Source organism: Giraffa tippelskirchi, chromosome 6 (assembly GCF_054371585.1).
Source record: "Giraffa tippelskirchi isolate mGirTip1 chromosome 6, T2T-mGirTip1v1.2.pri, whole genome shotgun sequence".
NCBI classification, from domain to species: domain Eukaryota; kingdom Metazoa; phylum Chordata; class Mammalia; order Artiodactyla; family Giraffidae; genus Giraffa; species Giraffa tippelskirchi.
This window is the reverse complement of record NC_137280.1, coordinates 14,371,866-14,386,499: the sequence shown is the minus strand read 5'-3', so window position 1 is coordinate 14,386,499 and position 14,634 is coordinate 14,371,866. Positions and strand designations below refer to the sequence as shown.

Here is a 14,634-nt window from a genome sequence, read left to right as displayed (position 1 = left end):
AGCACAAGATTACCAGTGAAATTAAGGGCTTTGGATTTTTTTTTCTCACATACAATGAGAAGCTATCCAAAAGCTTTTAATCAGGAAGTAGCTCGAAGAGCATAAATTGTTAAAATGGGATTACCCTGGTGGTCTAGTGGTTAAGAGTCTGCTTGCCAATGCAGGGGACATGGGTTCGATCCCTGGTCTGGGAAGATCCCACATGCCTTGGGGCAACTAAGCCTGTGCACCACAACTATTGAAGCCTGCGTGCTCGAGAGCCCCTGCTTTGCAACGAGAAAAGTCACTGCAATGACAAGTCTGCACCACAACTAGAGAGGAGTCCCTGCTCGCCGCAACTAGAGAAAAAGCCTGCACAGCAACGAAGACCCAGTGCAGCCAAAAATAATAAATTAATTTAAAAAAGAAAATTACACTTCACTTTCCTTTAAAAAAAAAAAACAAAAAATTGTTAAAATATCACTTTGCCTCCTGGGTGGAGAAAGCAGCAAAAAATGCGAACAATGAAAGAAAGTTGAGAAGCTGCTTCAGGACCCAGGACAGAGATGACAGTGGTTGAGACTAGTGTGGAAACAGTGAAGAGAGAGAGGTTGCCTTTGGTTTTTAAAGTATTCCAACAGCTCAAACTCTGATCAGCTCTATCACTTTATTAGACATGTCCAATCTGCAAGACGCATGGACACTGAGAGGCACTGATACAGGAAAACAAACCAAATCTGAATCCAAGGTTGTTCACATTTGAGTCTGATTCCTCATCTACTCTCTACTCTCCAGACCTGCACAATCAACATGGCAGCCACTTGACACAGAGAGCTTTGAATTTACCGGTTAATCATTAAAATAAGTAAAAGTACCAATTCACTTCCTCGGTCATATGAGCCATTCAGTAGCTACCTGTGGCTGGTGGCTCCCATACTGGACAGCACAAAGAAACAGCATCCTTGCAGAAAGTTCTACTGGACAGAGGTACACTTGACACATTGCTCTCAACCTGCTAGAGACCACCCTGAAAACGACCCCAGAGAATATGCATCACACAAATACAAACAAAGAAACCTGGCATATACTTTCAGGGGTTTTAGGGGCGCTCCCTGTTACCTACTTACCTATGGAGCAGAAGTTAAGACCCTTTACAAAATCCAGAAGCTGCAGGAGCAGTCTGTATTTAAATAAGAACCAATCAGTTTATTTGCTATACTCACTAAGCAAATCTGGAAAACTCAGCAGTGGGCACAGGACTGGAAAAGGTCAGTTTTCGTTCCAATCCCAAAGAAACGCAATGCCAAAGAATGCTCAAACTATGGCACAATTGCACTCATCTCACACGCTAGTAAAGTAATGCTCAAAATTCTCCAAGCCAGGCTTCAGCGGTACGTGAACCGTGAACTTCCAGATGTTCAAGCTGGTTTTAGAAAAGGCAGAGGAACCAGAGATCAAATTGCCAATATCCGCTGGATCATTGAAAAAGCAAGAGAGTTCCAGAAAAACATCTATTTCTGCTTTATTGACTATGCCAAAGCCTTTGACTGTGTGGATCACAATAAACTGTGGAAAATTCTGAAAGAGATGGGAATACCAGACCATCTGACCTGTCTCTTGAGAAAACTGCATGCAGGTCAGGAAGCAACAGTTAGAACTGGACATGGAACAACAGACTGGTTCCAAATAGGAAAAGGAGTACGTCAAGGCTGTATATTGTCACCCTGCTTATTTAACTTATATGCAGAATACATCATGAGAAACGCTGGGCTGGAAGAAGCACAAGCTGGAATCAAGATTGCCGGGAGAAATATCAATAACCTCAGATATGCAGATGACACCACCCTTATGGCAGAAAGTGAAGAAAAACTAGAGAGATTCTTGATGAAAGTGAAAGAGGAGAGTGAAAAAGTTGGCTTAAAGCTCAATGTTCAGAATACTAAGATCATGGCATCTAGTCCCATCACTTCATGGGAAATAGATGGGGAAACAGTGGAAACAGTGTCAGACTTTATTTTCTTGGGCTCCAAAATCACTGCTGATGGTGATTGCAGCCATGAAATTAAAAGACGCTGACTCCTTGGAAGGAAGGTTATGGCCAACCTAGATAGCATATTTAAAAGCAGAGGCATTATTTTGCCAACAAAGGTCCGTCTAGTCAAGGCTATGGTTTTTCCAGTGGTCATGTATGGATGTGAGAGTTGGACGATGAAGAAAGCTGAGCGCCAAAGAATTGATGCTTTTGAACTGTGGTGTTGGAGAAGACTCTTGAGAGTCCCTTGGACTGCAAGGAGATCCAACCAGTCCATCCTAAAGGAGATTAGTCCTGGGTGTTCACTGGAATGACTGATGTTGAAGTTGAAACTCCAATACTTTGGCCACCTCATGCAAAGAGCTGACTCATTGGAAAAGACCCTAATGCTGGGAAGGATTGGGGGCGGGAGGAGAAGGGGACGACAGAGGATGAGATGGTTGGATGGCATCACTGACTCGATGGACATGGGTTTGGGTAGACTCCGGGAGTTGGTGATGGACAGAGAGGCCTGGCGTGCTGCAACTCATGGGGTCGCAAAGAGTCGGACACGACTGAGCGACTGAACTAAACTGAACTGAACTCCTTGGAAGGAAGGTTATGACCAACCTAGATAGCATATTTAAAAGTACAGACATTATTTTGCCAACAAAGGTCCGTCTAGTCAAGGCTATGGTTTTTCCAGTGGTCATGTATGGATGTGAGAGTTGGACGGTGAAGAAAGCTGAGCGCCAAAGAATTGATGCTTTTGAATTGTGGTGTTGGAGAAGACTCTTGAGAGTCCCTTGGACTGCAAGGAGATCCAACCAGTCCATCCTAAAGGACATCAGTCCTGGGTGTTCACTGGAAGGACTGATGTTGAAGCTGAAACTCCAATACTTTGGCCACCTCATGCGAAGAGCTGACTCATTGGAAAAGACCCTAATGCTGGGAAGAATTGGGGGCAGGAGGAGAAGGGGACGACAGAGAATGAGATGGTTGGATGGCATTACTGACTCGATGGACATGGGTTTGGGTAAACTCCGGGAGTTGGTGATGGACAGGGAGGCCTGGAGTGCTGTGATTCATGGGGTCGCAAAAAGTCGGGCACGACTGAGCGACTGAACTGAACTCACTTAGATTTGCTATTCTAGGAGAAGTGAAAGATAAAAGTCTTTGATAATAAGCATAACTAGGCAAACAAACACATTTAAGCTATGGCCCCAAATGTTGCCAAATTATATGTTAGGTTTTGCAAATTTGCTAAGAAGGACCTGACCAGAATAAAGCAATGCAATCAGGTTTACTCTTACAGTGTGGATGGAAGCAGCTCTGAGCGCCTCAGTTAAGATGGAGTGAGAAAGAGGACCGATCAGCCGAAATCTGTTCATCTCCATCGTCAAATCACTGAAAGAAAGAGAAGGGCTTTATACTGCATATAATGTCTGTCTCACTGACAAAAACAGAGCATGCATTCAGTGAAAACGTACGGTCGGTTCAGAGTAGGTTCAGCCCATACCGGATCACGATGCCTGAGGTTGGAGAGAGCCAAGAATATGGTTGAAGCGGATCTCTAGTTCCATCACCAATGACTTTTTTAACTGGTTGAGCGTTTTCCCCATCATCTTTCCGTTTTCTTTTCTTGCCAATTTTTTCTTCAGGCAGGTCAATCTGGCTTTTCTCTTGAGACGGTGTCAGAAGGGGATCTGGGATCCAGACAGTTGCCTTGGTAGGTTCCATACACTGGCACACTGCTTTTATCTCCTCTAAGATATCCTAAGGACACATTCAAACGTTTTAAACTCTGAATTTAAATAAAAGTTTAAGTTGGTTTAGTTTATTTTTTCTACCTGTAAAAATTTATATTCTTATCTCACACAAATGAAGCTAAATTTAAAATTGTCAAAAAACTTTTTTGATTCCTCTGAGTACTGCTTGACACACAGAAAAAAAAAAGAACTTGTAAATGCCCAAGATTAATGAAAACAACATAACTACTCTGATCAATTTTTTTTTTTTAAACTAGTTTAAAGACGAATTTGGAGAAAATTTACAGTCTTACTGTATAAAAGCAATGAGTATGTTAAAAGAGAGAAGCTAAGCTAAACGCAGTATTAAAAAATCATCAGAATTACTCAAAACAGATTCTCATCATCAAACTGGCTCTAACAAGCACATGAATACCAATGAACCAGTTAAGGATGATGGAAGCACTAGTCCAATGCACCATTTCAAGCCATTTGTATAAGACTGGTTTCATCTCTACTTCTACTCAGGGCTTACCAAAAGTCAGGTCAAGATTTGCTTTACTTATTAATATTAACATAACTATCTTCCCTATATTCCAATACCAAGCAATCAGTCAAACTTTCACACTATTTAAATTTCTGTAGCACTGATTTCTAACAGTAATCAAGAATATATGACTAAGTGATGAGAAATAATGTCAAGGATTATACCTGTTTAAGAGCTGGATGAAGCCAGATCCACAACTGCCTGCTCTCAGAACTGTCACCAGGGGTCCCCTGGGCCTTCCACATAAATGTCACAGGACCCAGCATTTCTTGGGGATATTTATTTGCCCGGTAAAGCATGACACTCCCTTGGCACTTTCCAGACAAACAGTGGACCGCGGCAAAAGTCAATCCTGACATAAACAAAAACAAAATTCCAAGATTATTTACTGTCTATCTTCATGATAGATGAGGTTTTAGCTTTGGTCGCTGCTTAGATTAAACTCTGGCACTTGATAAGTTCTCAATAAAAATTCATTGAGAAAATGATTTAATGAATTTTGAGTTTCTTCCTATCTAGATTTACTGCACCAGAATAATGGTTCTCTCACTTTATACTTAGCAATGTTAGAAATGATTTAAAAGCTACCCCAAGCTTTCCTTACATGAACATACTTGTTAGGAATAAGAACTATCTCCGTAAAGCCTGTGTAAATGCCAAAATGCTTACAGCAGACACTGTTCATGAAATGAATAAATATACAGACTTAAGCAGGACTCAGCTTTGAAACGAGTTTACCTGTGTCTATGCTACACATTGAAGAAAGTGCTTTTAGTATTTCTTCCTCTTTGCCCTTCAACTCCAAACAACAGTAGTAGGATAAATCCTGTAAAAAGAGGAAGATACAATTAAATACTTGAACTTCCATTTAAAATATAAGTGACAGTGCCTTACCTTTCAGAAAGGAAATATGTGTTTTATCCTGTAGTCACAGATAAGTTCCATGTGGTATGTAAAAACTACTGCCTTTAAGGATTATCCCTCCCCAAAATCTACCTAAAGTGAAAAATCAAAGTAGAATAAGCAAGACTGTAGTAAATTCAGCAAAGTTATGTTAAGGTTGCTCACTTTGGTTAGCTACTTTAGGACTTTAGAATTATTCAACACTGAGCCTAAAGACACATGAGGCAACTTATCCCACATTTCTCCCCTGCTCAGTCTCTCTCTTTTGTTTTTTTAATGTTATTTATTTGGCTGCACTGGATCTTAGCTGTGACATGAGGGATCTAGTTTCCTGACCGGGGAACAAACCCAGGCCCCCTGCATTGGGAGCATGGAGCCTTGGCCACTGGACCACCAGGGAAGTCCCATCTCCTGCTCAGTATTAACCACGATATCCAACTTTGATTAAGCAATGTACCAGGGAAAATGTGAGTAATGAGAATAAAGCCTTATCAATTTCAATAGGATGAAGAGAGCTCAGACTGAACTAGTAAAATCAATTATGTTAAAGACATAATAATGGTTAATAGTTACTGAAAGGTTACTGAGTGCCAGTGCGGGGTTAACTCCTTACTGGACTGTCATTTAATCTTCCCATCACCTGATGATCAGATGCCAGCATTAACTTATTGCCGGGTGAGGACATTGAGACAGAGACTGCTACTTGAACAGTCATATCATCAGAAAGTGGAGAAGCTGGCATTCGAGTCAGGCTCACTGACCCCCGAGCCAACCCCTCTGCCACAGCTCCTGTAAGCAAATCCAGTACACATGGAAACTAAAATGCAAAGTACAGCAAAGGCTCTGACAAACTCATGCTCATCTGTGCTGATAGAAATCGTCCAGCAACAGTGATCCACTCCCAGCTATCAGTGGCAGATGAAACCCACCAGAGTGTATACAGCAGAGAACAACGGCTAAGAGCATGGAACTCTGGAGCCAGACTAGCTGGGCTCAAATCCCAGCTTCACCACTTGTTAGTTGTACGGCTGTGGGTAAACTGCCCAACTTCTCTGTACTTCAGCTTCCTCATTTGTAAAATGGAAATAATAATAAACACTTACCCCATACTATTGTTGTAAGGATTAAGCAAGTAAACATACGTAAAGTACTAAAACAGACATTGCTGCTGCTGCTGCTAAGTTGCTTCAGTTATGTCCGACTCTGTGCGACCCCATAGATGGCAGCCCACCAGGCTCCCCCGTCCCTGGGATTCTCCAGGCAAGAACACTGGAGTGGGTTGCCATTTCCTTCTCCAATGCAGGAAAGTGAAAAGTGAAAGTGAAGTCGCTCAGTCGTGTCTGACTTTTCGCAACCCCATGGACTGCAGCCCACCAGGCTCCTCCATCCATGGGATTTTCCAGGCAAGAGTAGTGGAGTGGGTTGCCATTGCCTTCTCCAAAACAGACATTAAGTATTCAAAAATATTTGTTATTATCAGCTATTATTTTTATTACTTAGGGCTGATGTAAAGAAAGTATGGGATAACCTCAGCAAAAATTCTGTCCTAAATGAGAAGTAACTATGTCTGCCTTAAAATCTGAGTGATGATAGTGGAGAAAGCATGGGCCAGGGGAGTAGGCTTCCAAGAGCTAGGCAGGTCACCAACAAGCTGTGTGGCCCTAGGCAAGTCACTTGATCATTCCGAATCCCAGTTCCACAATGTAAAATGAAGAATTTGACTCTAATCCATGATTTCTGCTGCTGAGACTTCAAATCAAAGGCTCTTAAGAGGTCCCTGTATTTTACTTTATACCCATTAGGATGGCAATTATCAAAAAAACACAAAAAAAACAGAAAACACCAAGGGTTGGTGAGGCCGTGGAGAAACAGCTGGTGGGCATGTAAAATAGTAAATCCTCTATGGAAAACTGTATGATGGTTTCTCAAAAATTTAAACCAAGAACTACCACATGATCTAGCAGGTTCACTCCTGGGTATGTACCCAAAAGAACTGAAAGCAAAGAATTGAAGGGATATTTGTACACCTGTGTTCACAGCAGCATTATTCACAATAGCCAAGAAGTGGAAACCACTCATGAGTGGATCAACTTTGATGGGTGAATGGATAAACATACGGTGGTATAAAATACAATGGAGTATCATTCAGCCTTAAAAATGAGGGGAATTCTGACACATGACACATGATACATCATGGATGAACCCTGAAGACATCATGCTAAGGGAAATAAGCTAGTCTCAAAAATACAAGTATTATATGATCCTACTTATGTGAGCCACCTAGAGGGGTCACATTCATAAAGATGAAAAGTGGAATGGTAGTTGACAGAGACTGGGGCGAGACAGGAATGGGAACTTAGTGTTTAATGGATGTGGGACTTCAGCTTGAGGAGATGAACAAGTCCCAGAGATGAATGGTAATGACAGTCACACAACAATGTGAATATACTTAAGACCTAAGTAATAAGTACCACAGAAGTGCAGACTTAAAAATAAAATGGCAAATCTGATGTTATGTCTTTTTTACCACAATTTTTTTTCAGGTTCTTGTATTGATTATTCTGCTATATTGCTCTCAAGAGGTATCAGAGGATGATAATACTAATAGCTTTCTAAAGTTGGCCAAGGCCATCCTGCCATTGAAAGGCCCTCTGCAAAGAACAGATTGCTAGACATGTACTGAAAAAGAGAGGAAGCAGTTTCATGCCGAGTTGGGGGAACTGGGGCAGGCTGCTGGGGTGGAGGAGCTACGACAGCCAAGACAGACAAAGACTATTATGCAGCTCTAAAATCAACTCTAAAATCAACTGTCCTCTCAAAGACTTTAAAACACACTTCCCAGCAGAGATGGTTCTCAAATATCTACGGTGGCGAATGGCTGCTAAATGAATCAATGCTGAATAAACCTTGAGCATGACCTGTTACCAAGACCCCGCAGGCTCTGGTTTCTCCTTATTTCTCCAGAACTGATCTCGCCCTAATGTTAGCCCTGCTCTCACTCTCTTCCTCTTTGTCACAGTTTGTTTATTTCGATCGTTCCCTCCTATCTGGCTGCCTTCTGCCTTCCCCACTCTGGCAATTCCTTATCCCTTAGAGCTCGGCTCAAACATCACGTGCATGGGGAAGCGCTCCTCTTCCTGTTATGAATACTCATAATATTGTACAGTTTTCCCTTATAATTGAATATTAGGCTAATTATCTGATTGTCAGTCTCCTCCCAAAACTTGAGGCTGCTTCAACTCCAGCATCTAGCACAATGGTTCTTGCCGAGTAATTATTTTTAAATTAAATAATCTTAGATAGGGCTTTGGCCTACCACGAACTCTTCTAAAAGGGTCAGGAAGAGTCTACATGGAAACAAAGGGGAGCGTGACTGAGTGGCCGATGGCCTCGGAGAAGCATACCTGAAGGAGGCAGCGGCTGCTCATGGCCCGGTAGCAGGCTCTGTGGCTCTTGACTGTCGGCCTCTCCCCCAGGCAGTAGCCCCACCTCTTGACCATGTGAAACCGCTTCGCGTGCCAGATGTGAGTTTCCAGCCATTTGTTCTTCTTCTGTCTCCGGTTAAATTCAAGGATGCGGTTTATGTGACATCGTCGAGCTTTATGGCACTTATTTTTTGAGTGTTCTTTTTTGTGATGAACTGCTTTCTCTGCCTACAGTTTCAAGAAGACAGGCAGATCCCTGTGTGTGACCATCTCAAAACAAAGTTAAGTGTTAGGAATTCAAACAGCTAATTTTAGGTGAAATACCTTACGGACTCCACTGGTTTGTTTAATTTTTTAACTTGGTGATTTTTTTCCAATGAAAGTAGAGGAGGTCACAGAAAGAATGAAGATTTTAGGAAAAGGCAAATCTAGGAAGGAAGCTCAGTTCTATCACTCACAAACTGGGCAAACTTTGGGGCCAGGGAAGATTAGAATATTTACAAATGTTCAACATAGTAAGTCAAACTGATGTGTGGCTATTAATATCAGACAGCAAGAAAGAATAAATCAAATGCTAGCTCTTTGTTGTTCTCTTTTTATAGTTTTTTAACCTCTAAGATCATAACTAAACCCCAAACTAAGGACCAAAAATGTAAAAGTGGGGAAAACCCACACAATTCACATCACTTAAGTACTGAAAGACAAATGCTAAATGCTATCCTGAGGAAACAGACTTCTCATTAAATCTAGAAAGTATAGAATTCCTGTTTAGTTTTCATTCTTCCTCTCTTTCATAGCTAAGCTAACCTTCTGTGGGAAAAACTCTTCTCCATTAGTTTGTGGGCCCCTTAAGAATAAGGATTTTACCTTAACGGACTCTAACCCCACCACCAGCGTCATGCCAGTACCTAGAAGGCACTTGATAAAGAAATTTTAAATCAATTAATAAAAGCAGAGGGTGCTTGGACAAACATAGAATGACCAAGCCAAGCATTCTGGTAAAGCCGAAAACAATAGGACTTGAACAAAAATTAAATCCAGGTTCAAGTTTTCAGTTTTAAAAAAGACAAAAGGCAATCTCTTAACCTTTCAGCTCTAGATGGGTCACACGCCAAAGTGCAGAGCTAAATTACTTATCTGGTAAGGTCAAAATTTATTTTAAATCTGACTGGGGAACACCAACTGTTTAACATCATAAAGAGAGAGAGGGTTCAAATGCTATATTTAAAAGTAGGTATAACTCCAGGAGCCTGCTAATTTGGGGGGTATGGGGTGAAGGGGGGAAAGATAATGATAAACCAAAAAATATGCAAAAAAATGAGTAAGTTGTTTCTTAGTTTTCATTTTAATAAATTCTATTAGGCTAATACTTCTCAATTTCTTTAAAGAACTACTAACCTAAACATTCATATCAAGAGACTCTCATACCTCTTTCTGGGCGATCTCCCGTAACCGCCGAGGAAGGCGCTTGACATTGTGGCTCATGGCTCTTCGTCTCATGTGCCGTGGCAGAGTCTGGAAAACCAGCGAATTAGAAGATTTCTGGGTCACTGCTTTCAACATGGCACTGATTTCAGCAGCTCGGGCTTGAGCAAAAGTAGAAGCTGTCGAAGGAAACAGCAATGCCATTTAAAAACTCATCTTGAATCAATACTTTTTCTGGTAGATTTCAGAAAGAAAATAGATTTTAAGTACACGAGCTTACAATTCATCCACTACCCTAACCCCCTAATAGATTAACACCAATAGTAGTTATTTCTGTGTTACATGATTGTGAAACTGTCCTTCAACTTATATTTTTCAAGTTTTCTGCAAGGATTCAGTTCTACTTTCCTAATCAGAAAAAAAAAGTTTAAAAAATAAGTTTGAAAGGTTTTCTTTTTTAAAACAGAGGGCTACGTGCAATATAATCACAACCATTCTTAAGTGTAATAATCCCACAAGAAAACAAAGAAAAAACAAAATCTTAGTTTTGATTCCAAGGGTTTTCTTCCTTAATAGTTTCTGTTTTTTTACAAATAACCATAATTATTTTTAGTTTTCTTTATTGAAAAATACTCTTTTTTTTCCTAAAGAATTAACAAAGTGCTGAGACACTTAAGTGAATTCCTCCAGGAAGGCATCAAGACCATAAGAACACAGGGTTATGAGGTAGTGGGGGTGAGAGTGAAGCGAGGAGGCATCAGGAAACAAGGCAAGAAAGGGCCTGCAGACAGGAACTTACAGGCCTTGGCTGCCCTCAGACTGCGCTAAATTTGGTTTTATCTTTGGAGATGCGTGCTGAAGAATATGGATGGTATTTTATATTTTTTAACAAGGAGGGGGTGGTGCCAAAGACATCTTTAAGACAAAAAAGACAAATGAGGACCTGTAAGAAGATGGTGAGAGAGAGGGGGAGAGCAAGCAGGCCCAGGCAGTGAGTCCAGGCTGCAGGTGAGACACACCTGAAGTGAAAGCCGCTCAGTCGTGTCTGACTCTGAGACCCCGTGGACTACACACCCCATGGAGTTCTCAAGGCCAGAATACTGGAGTGGGTACCCTGTCTCTCCTTCAGGGGATCTTCCCAACCCAGGTCTCCCACATTGCAGGCAGATTCTTTACCAGCTGAGCCACCAGGAAAGCCCAAGAATACTGGAATGGGTAGCCTATCCCTTCTCCAGTAGATCTTCCAGACCCAGGAATTGAACCGGGGTCTCCTGCATTGCAGGCGAATTCTTTACCAACTGAGCTACCAGAGGGCACTAGAAATCTGGCTGCAGGAGAAACAGAGCTCACAGTCCAATCACGCTTGGCTTCCGTACAAATACCTACCGGTTATATACTTGGGAATCTCCTGAGAAGTGCCCTCGGGACCCACTTTCCATCCTCCCTTTTTCCTAAAGGTTACCCTGGAGGAAGGCTGCTCCTTTGCACCAGACTCAGCCAGCGGACGGTGGGTCGTTCTGGTCTGCCGCTGTCGGGAAGTTCCAGGATGAGAGTCTAGTATGTTTTCAAAAAGAAAACAAGAAGAAACAGATCACTTTTATCAGAGATAAGGATGAGAGTGTTGGGTGACAACACTGATAGGGATTTTAGTCCTGTAAGCCCCCTGCTGCTGCTGCTGCTGCTGCTGCTGCTAAGTCGCTTCAGTCGTGTCCGACTCTGTGCGACCCCATAGATGGCAGCCCACCAGGCTCCGCCGTCCCGGGATTCTCCAGGCAAGAACACTGGAGTGGGTTGCCATTTCCTTCTCCAGTAACCCCCCTGGAAGATGGCTATTCCTGTCATCCCCTGCAGGAGGAGGGATCCCAGGTGGGGAGGTGAAGTGACTTGCCCAAGGTCACACAGCTAGGAAGCGGCATGCTAGCTAACCATGTCCCTGTAACACATGGAAGAACCTTGGATATAACGGATATGAGGGAAATTTTCTCCATATAAATAGTGCAATGTGAATTTTACACCTAAAATTCCCTTAAATACTACAGTTCACCTGTAGTATTTGCGCATATTTAGTGTTTCTTAATTCTCTGGTACACTCCAACAGTTAGCCGCTATGCTAAGAAAGAAAGGCAATTCCTATACATATGCCTGGGCATTCAAACCATTCTGACTTCAAGATATCATCAAATCCCTCTCTGCGAACACAGGGAAAGATTAGTGGAGAATTTCACTGCATTCTTGCTTATTTCCGTTGTGGTAACAATTATTAAGCGCTTATAATATGTTGCAAAGTCTGTCACTGTGAGATATAAATGAGATATGTGTTAAGGCTTCTCACTGGCCTGTTGGGCATCAGTGTTGCATCTCAATCTATTTTCTATTTCCTGTTGGTGACTAATAAACAGCTATCCCCTTCACATCACCTTATAAAATTTCTAAAATCAGTACAAAAGTTAAATGCAGACACGAGAAAGGCACTGTATTTCTTTTAAGAAACATACCACTGTCATTTAATAAACTGTTAAGGTAGAGATAAAATATATCAGCTCTAAAATACATACAGCCAGTTTTCATTATTCCCAGCCGCTGCGTTCTAGACAGTCACAGCCAACAGTGAACAAGTGAACACTGGGCCCTTGCTCCTGGAGAAAACATGTACGTGTCCATGCATGCATGTGGGTTACATATCTCAGAGATTACGGTCTTAAATCGTGAGAACAACTCAGCCTTTCCTTTCTTTTCCAAAGAGAAAATGAGGTTCAGGAGTGTTAAGTGACCTGCCTGGGGCCGCCGCACAATCGGCACTCAAACCCCTGTGAGAGCTGGAAGTTTCTTACACTACACGGCCCTGCCCCATCAGTCTCCTTCTTCTGGTAAGGTCGTCAAACTGGACGGCACTGGGAACTCCACTGGAAATACCCGCATCAAGTGAATCAAAAATTTTCCCACTCTTGGCATGACCACCAAAGTGCCATGAGGATTCACCCTGGGGTTACAAATTTAGCACCTAGCAGAACTGGCAAATACAAAGCTTGCAAATAATGAGGGTCAACTGTATCTATTTTTAATCTAGCTCCTCCATCATTTAGATTATGATTACCAAAAGGAGCTGACAAAAGCAATCTGATCCACAGGGAAGTGTGTGTAGAGAGTACCATGTGTATCTTACCTTTTTGACACTGGAAAGGTTTTCCACCTCCATTATGGTGCTTTACACCACTGTCAGCCACAAAGCCAGAGGATAAAGTCACATTGGTGGGCTGGTTTCTCATTTTCTTTGCATGTTTTCTTTCTTTTGCATTAGACATTTCTGGAAAGAAAGTAATAAATTTTGAAATAAATTTCAAAAATAAAAATAAATTTAATGAATAAATGTTCATGTGACTTAGAATTTGAATCTTCAATATGATACACCTCCATTTATTATAGATGGGTTAATGACACAAAAATGTTATCATAGGGGACTTCCCTGGTGATCCAGTAGTTAAGACTTGACCTTCCAGTGGAGGAGGCACAGGTTAGATCCTGGTCAGGGAGCTAAGATACCACATGGCCAAAAGACCAAAACATAAAAACAGAAGCAACACTGTAACAAATTCAATAAAGACTTTAAGAATGGTCCACATTTAAAAAAAAAAAAACCTAAAAAAAAGTTACTATGATACTGATCTACAGCAGGGATTTATAACCAGAGGGACTAGTATTAACACCAAAAACTCTTAATTCAACAGAAGAAAATAACTGTGTTGTACTGTCAAATAATTGAATCACGTACCAGGGTTGACACTGCATAAAGTTTGTTGGCAGGATGAAAAATGAAGATAAGATCCCTATGCCCTTGTAAAACAATTTAGCTAAAACAGTTTATCAAAATTAAGTGAAACAAGAGCCATGTGAATGGATGAAAAACAAAATACACTGTTCCAATATGATACCCTCACCAAAAACTGAACATAGATTACTAACATTTTCATTTCTACTACTGAGATGAGGCCAGCTGCACCTTTAATCCAGAACTGCAAAAGATTTCAATTTAGAGTAAGAAGGACAAAGGGACAAAAGCCTAGTGGAGTGTGATTCCACAGCGGTTCTCAGCTCTCAGAGTCAATGCCCCGCTTCTTTTACCGAAGAGCTTGAAACACCTGTCTTCTATTTTTAAATGAAATTCATTAATTACATAACCTACTAGACACATAACTTTTATCAAAACAAGTCCTACAATATGTGCCCTCATTGTGATGTAGGGGAGAACTAAAAGTAATTAGTGAAGTGAAAGTCGGTCAGTCATGTCTGACTCTTTGTGACCCCATGGACCATATAGTTCTGGAATTCTCCAGGCCAGAATACTGGCATGGGTAGCCTTTCCCTTCTCCAGGGGATCTTCCCAATCCAGGGATCGAATCCAGGTCTCCCGCATTATAGGCGGTTTCTTTACCAGCTGAGCCACAAAGGAAGCCCCAAAGTAATTAAGGTAATATTTATTTTCTACATGTAAGTATTTCACATAACTAGATGACATTATGAAATAGAGGTATGTTTAACCCAGGGGGATAATCACAGATACAGGCGCCAACAGAGGCATGGGCACGATCTATAGAGCTG

General features: G+C 41.5%; 1 protein-coding gene across 4 annotated transcripts in view; it reads right to left on the bottom strand.

The window, feature by feature from the left end:
• POP1 (POP1 ribonuclease P/MRP subunit) overlaps nucleotides 1-14,634 on the bottom strand; it is a 38,310-nt gene that overhangs the window by 18,520 nt on the left and 5,156 nt on the right. Inside the window, exons 1-9 of one of the 4 annotated variants that reach the window (XM_081505201.1) lie at nucleotides 13,808-14,324; nucleotides 13,202-13,342; nucleotides 11,425-11,592; nucleotides 10,042-10,217; nucleotides 8,593-8,841; nucleotides 5,024-5,111; nucleotides 4,450-4,637; nucleotides 3,510-3,766; nucleotides 3,304-3,397 (exon numbers count right to left, since the gene is read on the bottom strand). In XM_081505201.1, the coding sequence (XP_081361327.1) occupies nucleotides 3,304-3,397; nucleotides 3,510-3,766; nucleotides 4,450-4,637; nucleotides 5,024-5,111; nucleotides 8,593-8,841; nucleotides 10,042-10,217; nucleotides 11,425-11,592; nucleotides 13,202-13,340 (1,359 nt within the window). In that variant the 5' untranslated portion in view covers nucleotides 13,341-13,342; nucleotides 13,808-14,324. Of the gene's footprint in view, nucleotides 1-3,303; nucleotides 3,416-3,509; nucleotides 3,767-4,449; nucleotides 4,638-5,023; nucleotides 5,112-8,592; nucleotides 8,842-10,041; nucleotides 10,218-11,424; nucleotides 11,593-13,201; nucleotides 13,343-13,807; nucleotides 14,325-14,634 lie in introns of those variants that run through there. The other 3 variants (XM_081505202.1, XM_081505199.1, XM_081505200.1) reach the window with 3 other exon arrangements.